At 37.9% G+C, this 17,379-nt stretch overlaps 1 protein-coding gene across 3 annotated transcripts in view; it reads right to left on the minus strand.

The window, feature by feature from the left end:
• The window catches only part of LOC145979701 (MAP kinase-interacting serine/threonine-protein kinase 1-like), a 169,507-nt gene that overhangs the window by 5,774 nt on the left and 146,354 nt on the right, over positions 1-17,379 (minus strand). For 2 of the 3 annotated variants that reach the window (XM_083112678.1, XM_083112677.1), the window contains 6 exons: positions 9,393-9,515; positions 8,101-8,198; positions 6,901-7,022; positions 6,461-6,492; positions 3,307-3,411; positions 2,167-2,321 (listed from right to left, as the gene is read on the minus strand). In XM_083112678.1, coding sequence (XP_082968804.1) covers positions 2,167-2,321; positions 3,307-3,411; positions 6,461-6,492; positions 6,901-7,022; positions 8,101-8,198; positions 9,393-9,515 — 635 coding nt within the window. Of the gene's footprint in view, positions 1-2,166; positions 2,322-3,306; positions 3,412-6,460; positions 6,493-6,900; positions 7,023-8,100; positions 8,199-9,392; positions 9,516-11,736; positions 11,975-17,379 lie in introns of those variants that run through there. The other variant, XM_083112679.1, reaches the window with a different exon arrangement.

Below are 17,379 nucleotides of genomic sequence, written 5' to 3' on the forward strand. Positions count from 1 at the left end.
CAAGAAGAAATCCTGGTCATCCTGAAAAGATCACTGTCTGCGTTGCACTTTCACCACTTTGGTAAAATGTCTTCACAATGAGAATATGTTGCTCACTCGTAAACTGTTCGATATCATAACCACAACAAACGAGTCAAAACAATTGAGGCTACATGAATCGGCATGACAACAGATACCAACATTGGTCTGCCAACCTCGAAACAGAACACAATAGCACACAATTCAAATTTGGCATCCTATACGGAACACCCATTATATTCTCGGAAACAAATTCAACAACATACTCATATGTTATTGAGTCACATGGTGCGCAGTGTAAAAATTGAAGTTAGCAGCTTCCACTTAATAATATACCCCCTTAACTGAGAAATAATTCCTACTCTTTGCATTACCTTTTCAAGATAAAAAAAGTTAAAACAACTCAAGAAATGCTCTAGGGCTGCATGAGTTGCACTAACTATTGAACAGAACACAATAACAGATAAATTTTCATTAAATTACAAGGAATCGTTTTGTATTCGAAGTTTCTATTCCATTTTCTAGGGATGGGTCAATATGAAATTTCGGTCAACACAGATATAAAATTTACCGATACAGATATTCCACTGATCTCATATCAAATTTCAAATGGTCCTTGAAAAACTAGAATGGTTCATTGACCTTCCCAATAAATATATATTTCCAGATGACTGCAATGCACTGCATATTTAGAGTCACTTTAAAAAAAATATGATGAAATAGAGATTTTATGACTATATCCATTCTGGATATTGAACTAAATTACAAGATATTTATAGACATATTACATCAGTAAAATTATCAGTAATTTTACCAATATGCCTGTATCAACTGATACCTAGGAGCATGTATATTTAGTAAAAAAAGGTAAAGTGTTCCCCTGTGCATAGCACCACGCCATGAAGGCGTATAGGGGGTGTGGGGGTAACGCCCCACACTTTCTTGATCCGGTCGTGAGTGGGGGTGATGTGATCAGCATCACGCCCCTAACCGCCTTTACCCCCCAGGGTTTCCCCCAGGTACCCATGTTATTCGACGCTGGGTGGGCGCCGGGGCCGCTTTCACCGTTAGAAAAGTTCCCGGATTTGAACCGGCCGGGGATCGAACCCGGGACCTTGAGCATGGTAGTCAGACGCGTTACCGACTGAGCCACCGCGGCCACTATGTATATTTAGTTTTTGACGAAAACACGAAATGTGAAAAACAACATTGTAATGTTAATTTTTTAATGTTTCTGAAAGGTGTGAGGTGCATTTTCCTACCCTGTATTGTTACAAAATGATGCGAAATAAGACTCAAACACAAAATTTACATTGTATCTAAAGATATCTCCTACATGGAGATAGGTAATTAACTCTGATAAACTTTCTATTTACGCCTGACAAAGCCACCAGACGAGTGGTGAAATAGATCACTGAAAAAAACGTACGTGGACAAATGAATATCAGAGTTAATTACGAAATTTAGAGTTTATTTACAGACTTGTCACTTTCTGAAGTTTGAATTATCCTGTGAGTTATGCAATTCACGGAAAACTGATTAATTCTGCTGTAAATAATTGAGAAGCAAGAATGGACCCCTTTATACAGGAATAAACTTAATACTCTGGTAACTATATAAATGTGCTATTAGAAGGGTTATGTTTATTTCGTAATAAGTGCAGTTTTTTAATCAAATTTTGGATTATGTTCACAATTATAAAACCAAAATGTCATTTCATATGGCTGCTTTTGATCAGTTTTTTAACTGCTACAACACAGACATTTTATTTTATTTACCAAAAATATGTGCCTGTACCGATACAGAGTATTGATTAATTGGTCTCATTCCTACTATATTCGCAAGAAGAAAACACCATGGACCCAAGGTAATTTGTTTCTCTAGTGAGGCAGTCAACGTGTTAAATTGGACACGAATGAACAATGAACCTTCAAGCAGGAATCTTTTGGTTACAAGGCTACATCATCAAAGTCCTATTTTTCAGCTGGCCTTGCACTATTTATTTTATTAATATTTTACAAGTGTCTATGAAATAGTGTATGTCTACATTCAGTAACAATTGAAAATATACTTTGTAACACACAAACACATGCATATTCATGGTCACCCCACTTACAAACTACAAGACAATGGACAAAAAATACTCACTGGTGTGAGCAATTGCGGTGTGGTGATGGGAGAAGTGAGTGTGGAGTTGAACTTTATTCCAGATCCAAGGTCGAAGTCACAAATCTTCACTGGACTCAACTTGTCTGGATATACACAAAGGATATTCTCTGGCTTTAGATCACGGTGGGCAATGCCTGGAAAAAAAAAAAATGCAGGAATTGAAGACAGAGACATGCATTTTAAAAAAAGAGCACATCAAGGTAACTGCTAACAAAAATATATCAATATTTTCCCAATCAAGGAGTCGAGAGACTTTACTGAAGTGTGGAAATAAATTATAAGCATGCAGTTTTAGACAATGTGACCAAAAGTTTCAGAGCACAAATAATGAGTAGAGGCATGCATATTTTGTTTTTGACGAAAACATGAAATTTGAAATAACACATTGTAATGTTAATTTTTCAGGTTTCAGAAAGGTGTGAGGTGCATTTCCCTACCCTGTGTTGTCACGAAATGAACTGCAAAATGTAAAATAAGACTCTTAAAAACGAAATTTAGTGTTTATTTACAGACAACACTTTCTGAAGTTCGCATTATCCTGCTAGTTATGCAATTATTGGAAATTTGATAAATTTTGCTGTAAATATTTGAGAAGAAAAATGGGTCCTTTATACAGGTAAAAACTTAATACTCTTGTTAACTATGTAAATGTACTATTAGAAGAAATATGTTAATTTTGTGTAATGAGTGGTTTTTAAATCAAATTTAGGTCTATATTTACAATATTCAAACCTAAATCTCATTTTTACATACCACTTTTGAATCCGAAACTTAGCTTTTCTTTTATTTACTAAAAATATGTGCCTCTAATAATGAGAAATTTGGTCTGGATGTTAATCAAATGTTCGCAGGATCACAATTTAAAATCTAATTCTAAAAACATCAGCTTACTACAAAAGGTTCCCAATTGTAAGAACTGACCTGGGAATTCATTAATTTCACTCATCATTCATTCATTCTCCTCGAGAGAGATTACAAATAAAAGCATGATAGGTGTTGAGTTTGGGAAATTTCAGCAATAATGTAAATGCCAAGGCGACAGTAATCAACTGATTTACCCTCAAATGCTCATAAATTTGCAAAAAATAATACAGTAATACATTTAAATATTGAACTTACCTTTCCTGTGCAAAAATTGCAGAGCACTTGCCAGATCTCTCACTATTTGACTGGCTTCTTTTTCTGTGAAATGAATATGCTCTTGAATCCTATTCAGAAGGGGACCTGCAACAAAGAAAATGCATGCTTACTACAGATATTACATTACAATTGCAATACAATGGCTAGCTAGTAGCAGGTGGTCACAATAACTCAAGGAGCCCTCTGGAGGCAGTCAGAAGCAATGGATTACAGTGAAACTTTGTATAGACAAGAGGGGAAACAAATGCAGACGAAAAAAAAATGTTCAAATTTTCACCACCCGGTGGAAATGTAGTGCTGAAATCTAGTGCACAGCGAACATCATCTTGGGAAACAGCTCATGTAACCATGGATCACGCTTCCAAAAGGACATTCACATTGAAAACTGCTGTCCTGACATAACTAAAAATAAAGTTTTGCATGCCAGACTTCTCGTTGTTTTTCAGTACCATATTTCCAACTGGTGGTGAAAACTTGACTTATTATTTTCTTCAGCATTTCATGTGTTCACAATAAAAATTTCTAATGTACGCTTCTTTTTTAAAATGCCAATATATATATGTGTATATATATGTGTGTGTTGTGTGTGTGTATATATCTGTGTGTGTGTGTGTGTGTGTGTGTGTGTGTGTGTGTGTGTGTGTGTGTGTGTGTGTGTGTGTGTGTGTGTGTGTGTGTGTGTGTGTGTGTGTGTGTGTGTGTGTGTGTGTGTGTGTGTGTGTGTGTGTGTGTGTGTGTGTGTGTGTGTGTGTGTGTGTGTGTGTGTGTGTGTGTGTGTGTGTGTGTGTGTGTGTGTGTGTGTGTGTGTGTGTGTGTGTGTGTGTGTGTGTGTGTGTGTGTGTGTGTGTGTGTGTGTGTGTGTGTGTGTGTGTGTGTGTGTGTGTGTGTGTGTGTGTGTGTGTGTGTGTGTGTGTGTGTGTGTGTGTGTGTGTGTGTGTGTGTGTGTGTGTGTGTGTGTGTGTGTGTGTGTGTGTGTGTGTGTGTGTGTGTGTGTGTGTGTGTGTGTGTGTGTGTGTGTGTGTGTGTGTGTGTGTGTGTGTGTGTGTGTGTGTGTGTGTGTAAGATATTACAAATATTGGATAATTGATATTTACTAATACAATAGAATTTGGAAATGTTTTTGAGAAACAAACACCTCTTTATTTGATGATGTAACCATGCAATGTGTATCGACTTTGGATATGCATACCAGTATTCAGACACTTACTTTACAAAACTAGAAGATGAATATGTTTACATTCATAAATACGTAACAGAATTTGTTGTCAGTAATGTTACTTAAAACTTTATATGCCTACTGATATAGAGTACAACTTTATGTGTCCCATCCCTATTACATACATTTTTACCGAAGATAGACCCAGGAGTAGCAAGCCTTCGCAGAAATAGACAATGTATTTGCTCTAGGAATTAATTCGTGCACCTGGACAAGAGATGGCGTAATGAGTGTATCGTCCCACAGTTCCGTGTATCCACACATGCGTTGAAAACTCCTGTCAGCGCGCATCGTTCGTAGTATAGGGCAGTTGATTGACGCGTCAACAACAGCATTTTGTAGTCAACTGAACATGGTGCAGTTCGTGCCAGATAAAGTGTTTTTGCGGGGTGTTCTGCTTCATTACTTTAACATGCAGAAAAGTGCTACCGAAAGTCATCGTATTTTGGTGGAAGTGTATGGTGACCATGCGCTAGCTGAGCAAACGTGTCAGAAGTGGTTTGCACGGTTTAGAAGTGGTGATTTCGGCCTGGAAGACCAAGAGCGACCTGGACAGCCAAAAAAATTTGAAGACTAAGAATTGAGGGCATTGCTTGATCAAACAACAGTTTCCAAACGCCTCAAAGCCATGGGAATGATTCAAAAGATGTCACATTGGGTTCCACATGAATTGAAAGACAGACGTTGAAAGACCAAAAACCATTTGCGAATTGCTGCTTCAAAGACAGAAAAGAAAGGGGTTTTTGAATCGCATTGTTACTGGCGATGAGAAGTGGATCCATTACGAGAACCCGAAACGAGATATTCACTGTGCAAAGGTTATGCTGTGCATATGGTGGGATATGAAAGGTGTGGTGTACTATGAGCTGCTGCAACCGGGTGAAACTATTAATGGAGAACATTATCGACGACAATTAATGCGTTTGAAGTAAGCTCTGGCCAGGAAACTACCAGAATGGGAGAACAGACAATATAAACTTATTTTTCAACATGATAACGCTCGCCACCTGTCAAAACCTATTTACAAAAAGTTTTACCCACCCACCGTATTCACCAGACGTTGCTCCTTTGTTGCTGTACTTGTTCGACATGAATAATGATTTGATTGGACAGCGGTTCACTTCTTCAGAAGATATCGAAAAATGGGTCTCTGACTGGATCGCTTCAAAGGATGAGGACTTCATTCACCACGGAATCTGTAACTTGCCTGACAGATGGGCGAAAGTGGTGGCTCGCGATGGACAATATTTTTCTTAAGGTATTTATGTATTTTGTGTTTGAACTACAGCTTCAATGTGTGCGTAACAACCGCACGAATTAATTCCTAGACCAAATAGTTAGATCCTTATTACACTAACTACTGCAGTGAATGAAATGATGGAAACACAAATTAAGAATTTAATAAGAATTATTACCTTCATGAAGCTACATATGGAACAGATGACATTTCTGTTCATATATGCAACAGGGGTCATGACTACTAAACAAAGCAAGGGTAACATCACAGCTTAAGAAAAACATGCTCCCCTACCATACTTGCAAGGGGCAGTTCAAGAAATAAGAAATTAATTTCACTGACAATCATTATAAGGCAAAGGCTTGAACAAAAAAAAAACTACATTAACTGAAAAAATAACTTTTATTTGGGGGGGGGGGGGGGTTCCATAGCATAAATTCAAACTCAGTTACTTTACTTACGTAAAGTTGTAGAAGACTTTTCGGTGGCAACTGACCCCTTCTTTAGGTCATTAAGTCTGCTATTACGTGCATACGTAAAGCTTCGTCATTTAGAAAGGACAACTATATACTCACTTTACGTAAGTACATTAACTATTTTCGAATTTATGCTCAAATAACTACATTTCTTTAAATATCCTAAGTGTATACTTAAATGATTGTCTTGAAATTTTTACTCACCTCCATTCACTTTTTCAAATACCAAGTAAAACCTGAAAGTAGGCAATAAAAAGCAATTAGAACATGACCATCAAAAGAGTTTCTGATGAAAACAACAAAAATTACAAACAGATGTCCAACAAACACCACTTCAAACACCCTAAAACATTATAAACTCTGCAACTTCAGTAATTTTGTAACAAAACTTGCAAAAAAAAAAAAAAGTACGTTTTGTGATTCCGTATGATCTATCATAGTAACCTAACTGCCTCCAACATGAATGAAATAGGTGCACTCCAAGATTATAACTTTGAACATCTTAAATTGCTATGCTCAAATATCAGTGTAGGATATGAGGTTCAACTATAGCAGCATCAATCTTTGGTCTTCCTGATAGTTAATATTCGTAAATTTAGTAAAATGTATTTAGAATTCATGCATGTCCATTAAAATCTACTAACCTTTCTTCATCCTCGAAGAACTCTATCAGATGGATTATATTTTGGTGGCCTTGACAGTGATGGAATGTCTCCACTTCTTTGAAAACCCTGCTTCTACTATGTCCTGGAATCTTTTCTATCATCTGGAAAAAAAAAAGAAGGAAATTAGATTCCACACACTTGCCTCGATGACACATTACAACATAGTCACTAGACTCACCAAATCTTACCTGTACATACCAGATCAAGATTTTGTTTCCCTCTTGGAAAGTTACATCAACAAAAAAATCATTGGAAAAGATCCATCAAAAGAACTTATGATGCACAAAATATAAATATAAATTCAACTGTTTTGACGTCCATGTCGTATAGCGTACAATGTTATAGATGTCAGAGAGATCTCCAGGAATGACAGCAGATGCTATGAAATCAACTACATTACACTTTCGCACAAAACTGTTCGATAAATATTTTTACCATTTTGGTGTTACGCCTGTATTTACCATTGCCAATCAAACTTATGAAAGATACATTCTATTTGTAGGTCAATCTCTATTTTATCTTATCTTTGCTGCTCATATAGAATTAACGACAAAACTTATCAGCAAGAAGACTAAGACCACACTAAAAGTGAGCTCAGCATGTCAAATTTTGCTTGCAGTTAGTGTAAATTCTAGCAACAACTTGACAGTGTTGCCATCTACACTTTGTAAGTACCAATATGCACACTTTTAAAGGCACTACAAGCTGTCATTTTCATCTAACCTAATCTTATCATTGGCATAAATGTGAGCAATTGAGAGAAATATAAACTTTATGATGTTCAACCTTGTGATCAGAGTCAGTTCACGCAGGGACCGTTTTACCCAACGCTAGAGAGTACCAAAGGTGACACATATGCCCCATCTAGTTCGCTGCACTACTCGACTCTCTCTGCACTCGTGCACCCAGTTGGTTACAAAGTACAACACTGAGTTTTGTATGGTGTGGTGCATGCTATCAAATGGATGTTGAAAGCAGCAGACATTAATTTGTTGAATCTTCTGAACTTTACTTGATTGAACACAATTTCCATGCACCAGCCTGACACTGTCAAGTGCACTGAAGTAGCTAATAAAACACCCCTGAGGAGATATTGACAAGTAGCACCTTTAGTCCTGCTAGACCCCCCCCCTCGCCCTCTTACACCACTACCGCTATAACAGAGAATGAAACACTTACTTTCACAGCATACTCCATGTCAGTCCAAACATTCACACAGGTTTGAACGGATGCATATGCCCCTTCTCCAAGCACTTCCCCAGTCAGTCTATACAAATCTGGAATGAAAAGAAGCAATCTTAATTTCCCATATAAACATTCAACATAATAATTTAATTAATGCATGAACTTATGCAATAAAGATATTATGAAATTTTGACCAGAAATTAAAAGCACCTGATATATTGTTAAGTATTCAAAATGATACTGTGGCAAAATTTGAAAAACATACTATTTTCAAATGTTACGTACTGATATTGATAGCTGCTTCATGGTGCCACAGTTGAGAGAATAGCAATCCATGGTGGCTACCCTAAGACCTTGATAAAATTCAAGTATAATTTCCAGTTTTCAAGGCTAACTTTCCAAACATTCAAGTGTACGAGCAGATGTATTCTCTACTTTAGCCTTATGTATTATCACCTCTCACCGCTCACACCCATACATACACAAATATATTAACAATATAAAAGGGGATCCAAAAATTCTAATTCAATTCAATTGTACATATATTTAAAATTTTTCATTTAAATTGTGGAGTTTGCATTTGCCATTGCACATACTCAAGACTCTAAATACTACTAAAAATACAAGTCACAAATGTTATGGGATATACTATTCTACGAATATTTGTTATTTGTATGAAAATTTCAAAATCCAATTTACCTAATCAACTTTAAGATATCTTATCTTGCAATAATCTTCCATCTCTCAGATTGTTCTGCAAAGGACACTAACAAAGCAAACTAAATGCACTGAGAGAATTATTTTATTTTCCTTCGACGATAAAAAAAAACTAAACTGTGAAAAACTTGCATCCGAGCATTAATAAATATATATAAATTCAATGGGATTTAGATTAATGAAAGTTTCAACTTTTCACGTCTACAGAGAAAAATTCAAGTAGAATTCACGCATAATTCCCAGTGAGTAGACACCCTGCAATCTCACCAGCAAAGGATATGGGTTCAAGTCCTGGTCTGGACATTTCTTTGCAAGTGTCCCCTTATTAATTTCATCTATTTATCTTCCCTGTCTTCCTTTGCATTTGATATTTTAAGTTGCTCTTCCGACACTTTTGGCTAATGGTGTGAGTACGAGGATGAGTTACGATCAGATGAAATTGACAAAAGGACACCGACAAAGAACAATACCCAGGAAGTTATTCTGTTACCAAAAAAAGTGTGCATCCTCTGAAGTACACAATGGTAATTACTACGTTCTGGAAAGAGGTTACCGAAAATGCTACATACCTTGGAAACAGGAGGCTACCAGGCTGGAGCCGGCTCTCTTCTTCTTCCTTCTCTTCCTCTTGGCCTCCTCTTTTCGCTGCTGGACCTCATTGGTCTTGTCTCTCAGCACACTCAGAACCTCACCTGCAGACGAACCAATCAGGCACAATTAGAGCCATGTTTGGACAAAGCAAACACAGAACTGTTTAATACCCATAATCTTTCACACTTGTGTCTAAGGTTGGACAGATAATTTCCATATTAATTATGAAAAGTTATCTAATTTGCTTTAAAGTTTGCTTAAATTAAATTGTGGTTCAGATAAGCAAGTCATGACTAAATCTAAAATTTAAAGTGGGATCTCAACCACTGCACAATGTGGTTGCACCAGATAGATCTCGCTGGAGTGTATTCACATTATTTTTCAGAGCTACAATGCACAAACTTATTTTTGTTCACAATTAATGTATATTAACTTGCAGGAACAGTTTAATAATTTCATGTGTTGCCTGCATTTCAATGCATGTAATTGAACCGGATGTTGTGAGCATCTGATGACATCATCCCTGGTGTTTCCAAACCGACAGTTTTTTCACTGTATTGCCCAACCTAACCTAGCAGTGAATGGTTTTTGGGGCTGTTAAGACGGTAGAAACACTGCTTTGCCGTTTGAAAACCAGCATATCGACAACGCTAGTCAAGATTTGCCTGCCATTTTGCGTGTTCAGGAAGCGATAAAAAACGAACAATAATTACTCGATATGTCGACATGACACGGAATTATTTTACTACGGCATGACAAACTTGTATGCCGTGAACGATTAGTTGCGATACTAGTTAGTTAGGGGCAGATAATTATCTAACCTTTTTTAAAGAATGAGTAATTATGAAAGTATCTTGCAACATGACAGGACTTGCTAGACCTGTAAATTTCCTCCGAACTTCATAAACATGGTAAAATTAATTTATAAAAAACACCGAGCAAAGTTTATTTTGTTGGGTTAACAGTTCTTTATATCGGAGCCACTTTTATTCAAAATTACCGGAGAAACTACTTACGGAAATCCGTTTCTGTAGCATTGTCGAAGTTCTTCGAGGTATTTTCTTTCACCTTTCGGTATAATTTAACAATACAGGGAATTTATCCAATTTGTTTGAAATTTGGCGCTTATTTGGGGGCAGGTGAATCCAGCCAATTTCTAACATGCCTTTAACAGAGAGTCTATAGAGAAAGCCGGGGCCACGTTAGCGGTCGGTAGGTCAATTACCCCAGGGGCGGAGCCTGGAATTTGTGGGAAATTTGGAAATCGAGGGTGTAGAAATAAGAGCTTAATTTACATTATTTTGCTATTTCCACGTGTGAGCGCCAAATTTTAACTGCAGATTCGTGATTAGGGGGCCAAAATTAGCGAGTATGACGAATTCAATTTCAAACAACATGGAGAAATTCCTGGTATTGTAAAATCGCTCCCTTCTTCAATCTATTTCAGCCGGAAATCAATTCCAGTTGCTTCAATATAAGCGAAAACTTAAGCCCGCTGTTTTTTTGTTTTTTTAAACTATGTTTGCCTAACCTAACCTTCTGTGAATAGTCCGTCGAGCTATCCGGGAATGGTTTTTGGGGCTATTCGTGGATGGTTATACGATCCCAAATGTTTTTTGGGGCCATACGTGAATTGTTTTTGGGGCTATCCGTGAATGGTTTGTGGAGCTCGCACCATGACGTGCGTTCCGTAACACTTCGAGAAATGGCTTATTTTAGTGCAAAAAATGTTTCTATTCGTGTGAAAACTTTAATAGCACCTTCAAATATGTTCCGCAATACACAATTGGTAAATACGAAACACAAAATAACAGATTTTAAAGTGTCTCCGATATAACGAAATTGATACATTTTGTTGTACACCGGATACAATTTACGAACACCTGCAGCAAACGGGAAACACCACAATGTAACCGCATTAGACAGAAACACTAATACATGCATACGCTAAGTGCTTCCGGTGTTTTCTGGATCACTTACCGAAGTTTCCACTTTTTCCTAAAGGGGGAAACAAGGGTAAAAAATACTTGCAATTTTCTGTTGTGTATTGAAAAGAAAGGTGAAACCTAGTAGCTGGCTACAAAACACAAGTCTCGATACGCTCGTTCACTCTCTCGAAGGGTAAACTGCTGCTCCTTGTGCCAGAACAAAGGAAACTAGAAGCTTTGTTTATGGCCAACGAAATGTGGAAACTTGCAACTTTGAAACAAATTCATAATTCAGTTGTAGAGAATTCACTTATTCTGTTGTGTATGTGTACGAAATAAGTAGTGAAAAACTCGTAAACTACAGTAATGGTACGTTTGCTTTCTTACTACTTACACGATGGCACCGTCTCGGCCTCCTGCACTTCTTCAAAGATCTTCTCGACCATTTTTATTTGTCACAAAACAATCACGTGGATCACAAACTTGACTAGATATTTGCACACTCGCAGGGCACCCAAACAATACGGCTAGCAGCGGCCTAAGACGGCTTTCTACAACACAACACACACAACAAACTTGTCAGTCCATCTTACTTCCTTCCCGATCACAACATCACTGGCGCTTTTCGCACTGCCGCATCGCTTTTACTGCGCAGCTGGAGGCAGGGGGGTGAAACTCTAATGCCGCGAGCTGTGGTCTTCGTGACGTCAGCGATGTTAGCGACATCTATTGGCAGTGCACCCAAGTTATGCGCTTCTCAGTCGCGAAGTATTTCATAGTTCTACGCTAGATGTCACTCCATCGCCAACTAACAGTGAAACCAAACACAATATACATTTGCTGATCCTAGTTACATTGAACGTTTTTAGGACATCTACTTGAAAGTTCTCTTAGGAATATCTCCAGAAGAAGTTTTGAATTTTAAGTTTGTTTTATGCACAGGACTGGCCCAGCAGGTTAAAATGGGATCACACCATTAAATGCTTGAAATGGACAACGATGTGCGGGGTATCTGCAAGGTAGAAATATCTACGTAAAGCATCCCCATCTGTCCTATTTTATAATTTATTATTTGAAAATATAGGAGCATTCAACAACTGAACTCACGGCTCGAGCTAGCATTCCCTCATCTAAAAACTTCCATTCCGAACACACTCTCCAGTCTCCACCAGTGTGATATCGAACCCAACACACCTTGATTACATGGCAACGAAGTTACCATTACGCCATCCGGGATGCGACATGGTCTTATTCATCATGTGCATTATGTAATACAGTTTTGAACTTCTTTCCTTGAATAAGAAACTCGAAATCTGGCCCCGAGTTCCCAAAGAATACTGTAGACATCTTAGAACTAATTATTTATTAATTAGTATTAATTATGAATTATATCTAATCCTTGGTATTTGCTGCTTGTAATATGAAGCTTATATTACACAGCGCTTCACATTGATATTTATTTCCACAAAACATTTTTTCTGTCATCCAGTGCTCAGCTCATTTTCTGCTAGTAGAGTTAGCAACACTCATTCAACGTTCGCCAGCGCCCGCGAGCTCCGCTTTGAATTTGAAACGGCCGTCACCGCCAGTTGGACAATAGACGTGGATAGACAAGGGTCGAAGGTGCAGCGTGATGTATGGAGGATGCTTTGTTTTGGACTCGTTAGCAACGGCAGTGGGTGGATGCAGTTTAATGCACTGTTATTGTAACCTATAGATGCAAAATTAGTTATTTCGCTCATGCTTTCATTGAAGAGAAGATGATATTAACAGTAGGATATTTAAAAGGTAAAAAGGAGAAACTTAGAAAAATATTTGAAATATATTTGTTGGTACAACCCCCTCCCCTCCCACTCCTCTACACAGCCTGCCATCTAGCGTGCCCACAGAGAAGCAAATCGGCAACGTAGTTGGGTGCACTGACAATAGGTGTCGCTAGTTTCGCCCATGAAGTATTAAGGCCACAGATTTTAACATTGAGTTAACAAGTCTCTCCTAGTAGTTTGTCTATGGCTGGAGGGCACGAAACACGTCACACACAACACGCTACTGACTCACTGCCAACCAAGGTTGCTAACTGCATGATTCAACTTTTGCTATGTTTACATGTACAAGTTTCCAGAAAGTACTAGAAACAGCGTGAGCACGTTTTGCTATTGCTAAACAGCAATTATGCTTATCCAAATGATAAAGCAATCTGGGTTTTGTGTCTCCTATCCTCCTCCAACCTTGACAGACTTCCATCTTCAGTTGAATGATCTCAAACAGCACCTTCAAATCAATTCCCAGTCAACGGGTAAGGCTTACATTTTAGTGACTTGGGACCATTTTACAGCGTGGCGATTACAGACTTTAAAATAAATGCTGTATTAATTTGCTGATTTTCCTTCTATTATTAAATACATGAGAGAGAAATATTTCGTATTATAGGGCAGATGAATTCACTGGTTTTTTTGGTTTGGATTCAAGGTAAAACAGGGCATCAAATCATCCAAAACATTTTATTTGATCTCACAGTAGCGGGGGGAGGACGAGAACAGGAAACGCTTTTTTGGCTGAATATGGGATACACAATTACATTGAACTCAAAAGTGAGCAGGATTTCATATACATAGAAAAAATAGTATACACTAAATTGCCGCGCAGGGAAGGCATATTATCTAAAAGAGATAGTTGGTTCCAGTGGCGTGCGGTGCTAGATCAGGCAGGGGAACAGGTCACCTCACTTGCACCCTCACCCCCCATATATGTATAGGTATGTGTGTCCGTTAATATAAAGCAGCATAACCCGTAAAATTCAACAATTATTGCAAATAAATCAAATAACGAATACTATATGATGCATATATTACATATTGTCAGAGGCCGCGGTGGCTCAGTCGGTAACGCGTCCCGGGTTCGATCCCCGGCCGGTTTAAATCCGGGAACTTTTCTAATGTTGGAAGCGGCCCCGGCGCCCACCCAGCGTCGAATAACGTGGGTACCTGGGGGAAACCCTGGGGGGTAAAGGCGGTCAGGGTCGTGATGCTGATCACATCACACCCACTCATGACCGGATCAAGAAAGTGTTGGGCGTTACCCCCACACCCCCTATACGCCTTCATGGCGTGGTGCTAAGCACAGGGGAGCACTTTACCTTTTTACCAGAAGTGACACATATTAGACACATTTATTTTACATATGGCCATTATAATAATAAAGTAAATATGAAAATGTAAAGAAAACATTCAAAACAAAATACTTCGTTGATGAACAAGAAGCAAAAAATAATAATGTAAAACTTATTGATCAGAGAAATAAATGTTTTGTCGAACATACCTGTGTCATATTTTTATTTGTACATCAAGTCCATTCTTCTTTCTTTTGTTAAGAACTTGTCGATAACTACATCGTAGAAGCCATGTGAGTTTTTGAGATGATTCATTAAGTCTTTCTCTATCGAAATAAAGGACAAATTTGATAGTCTTTCTTCGCTTTGGGTATTCCTAGCGTAAGTTTTCACTCTTTTTAAAGTGGAAAAGGACCGTTCAACACAAGCACTAGACGCGGGAATAGTCAAAATGAGGCAACACAATTTGAAAAGTTCTGGAAAACCATCTTCACTCAGCTCAGTTGTTTTCAAGAAAGTAGTTGCTTCCGACACCCTTTTCCCACTGAAGTCTTCTATATTGTAGGATGCAATAAGTTCACTACGCAAGCGGGAAAAATCAAAATGCTGGCCATATGTCTCCTTTAAAGAATGGAATGCACTTTCAGGAAAACATTTTTTATGTTCGCTCCATTTGCTTGGGTCAACAAGTTCTAGAAACTGAAGTTTTCCTAATTCTCGAAATCTTTCAGAGATTTGATGTGCAATGTTATCTACTATTTCGTTATATAGCCTTACATAACTTGTCTTCACATCAATATCGCTTGTTCTCCTTCTTTTTGGTGGTAGTTCATGACTATCTCGTATCTTCTCCCAAAACATGTCGAAATCTGCCCTCTTTCCATTAATAATAACTTTAAATTCAGATATTTTGTGCAAGCAGTAATTGATATCCATTGCTTTCTTTTGCAGAATCTCAAAGAGAGTGTCAGTGATAGAGAAGAGTTCATTGAAAATTTCTAAGAGAAATAAGAAATCGAAATCTTGAAGTGAAGCCAGAAACCCCCGAGAAGTAAGATGTGTTTCAGTGTCCCATTCATCAGGATTGTCAATAATGTTTTGAAAGAAATTTTCCAATGATAATTGATGCTCGAAAACTGTTTGAACGATTCTAGAATTGAAATTCCATCTTGTGGGTGCAACTTTGGGAAGTCGTTTTTTTACCTCTCTATCTAAAGCATGCGATCTTTTCGAAGATTTTGAAAAAAATGCTGAGAACCCAGTTATTGTTTTGAAAAATATCTTACAGTCCTTGGAATTGTTTATGGCTTGTGAAAGAACCAGATTAAGTCTGTGCGCAAAACAATGTACGAACAGAGCATCTGGATAATTCTGTCTCACACGCGATTGCAAGCCGCTTAATTCTCCAGACATTACTGCAGCTCCATCGTAAGTCTGGGCTACCAGTTTATTTGGACCGATGCCGTATTTGAGCAGACATTCAAGCACATGTTCAGCTAAAGCCGCTGCAGACCTATCTCCACTCACATCCGTAAAGCCCAAGAAACGTTCTTCAACCTTGCCATTGTTCATCACATAGCGCATCATTGTTGAAAGTTGAGACTTGCTTGCAATGTCCGTATTTTCATCAATTAATATCGCAACAAATGGAGTTTGGGTAATTTCCCTTTTTATTTCATTAAACATAACTTCCGCTACAGAATTAATCATATCGTTCTGAATTCTGTTGGACATTCCTGTGAATGTCTTTGCGGTAGACAAGTGGTTTGAAAGCCTTTCATCATATTCCGCAATCAAATTTATTAGTTCGATGTAATTCCCTTTATTAAGCGAAGTATTGCTTTCATCGTGACCTCTGAATGACAATTCCTGTTTTGATAAAAAACAAGTGACATTTATTAAACGTTCCAACACCTGCCTATTCTTTTTTACATTTTCATTATGGATGGCTACATCATGACGACGTTGCTCATCGAGTTGCGTATCAATTCTTGTGAATCCAAATGTTTTTAATGCAGTAATGGCATGCAGATGGCTCTGACTCTTTTCATGACGTCTGCTAGATTTGTGGAAATTATTAATGTCACAAAACCCCGTACCGTTCCAGACCCCCTTCTCACTAACAAACAAGGCCAACAATATAATTTGCCGCTGGACGAACATCCGGTTAACCATTTTACAGAGCTATAATAGCTAAGCCAAGCGTCAGGTTAACCTTGCAGCAGGTTTTATGTATCAATCCGCGCGAGAACTGAGCTCAGAATCTTCCGTGCCAGTCTTTCCTCAACCGCCGAGCTGCTTACATCGGAGACACTGAGAAAATCTACAGTATTGCCAACCGCACAACACATCAAAACCCGCATGCATGTCAAGTGGATTGTATTTTTGCTTCTCTTTGTCTCCTGAAACATAACATTTTAAAAGTACTTTCTGCGCATATATTATTTAATAAATGTGTCATTAATATAAGAGCGAAACAACTTCTAAACATGAGAGCATGTGTGTATATTTCGAGCACGCAAAAATAAAAATAAACAAAGATAAAAGTAAACAACGATAGGCCCCTCTTGAATTTAATGACAAATTATTGTTTTTGGTTTAGAAAGAAATAGATTTATGAAAAAACTTGGTTGCTTCGTTCGCAATACATCCGTTACTGTAAGACACACGCACTTCAAGTTGTACCACCAAAAAAGCATGATTTGTTATTGGTGATATATACAATCAGGTGCATTGTCTGTCGCTATTACTCTGGTTTCAATTTATGAATCACTTCACTAAACCAGGATTCAAATCTTGGTCTGTCTATTTGTTGCTGATAATCACCCTTCCCTTTCTTTGCGCTGAAAAGTAAATATGCGCCTTCAACAAAGCTTTCATTGCCGCCAGTGGGTGAAACAATAAGCCTCCCCCTTCCCCTCATCGTCG

This window comes from Lepisma saccharinum, chromosome 26, assembly GCF_977018435.1.
Source record: "Lepisma saccharinum chromosome 26, izLepSacc3.1, whole genome shotgun sequence".
In the NCBI taxonomy this organism is placed as follows: domain Eukaryota; kingdom Metazoa; phylum Arthropoda; class Insecta; order Zygentoma; family Lepismatidae; genus Lepisma; species Lepisma saccharinum.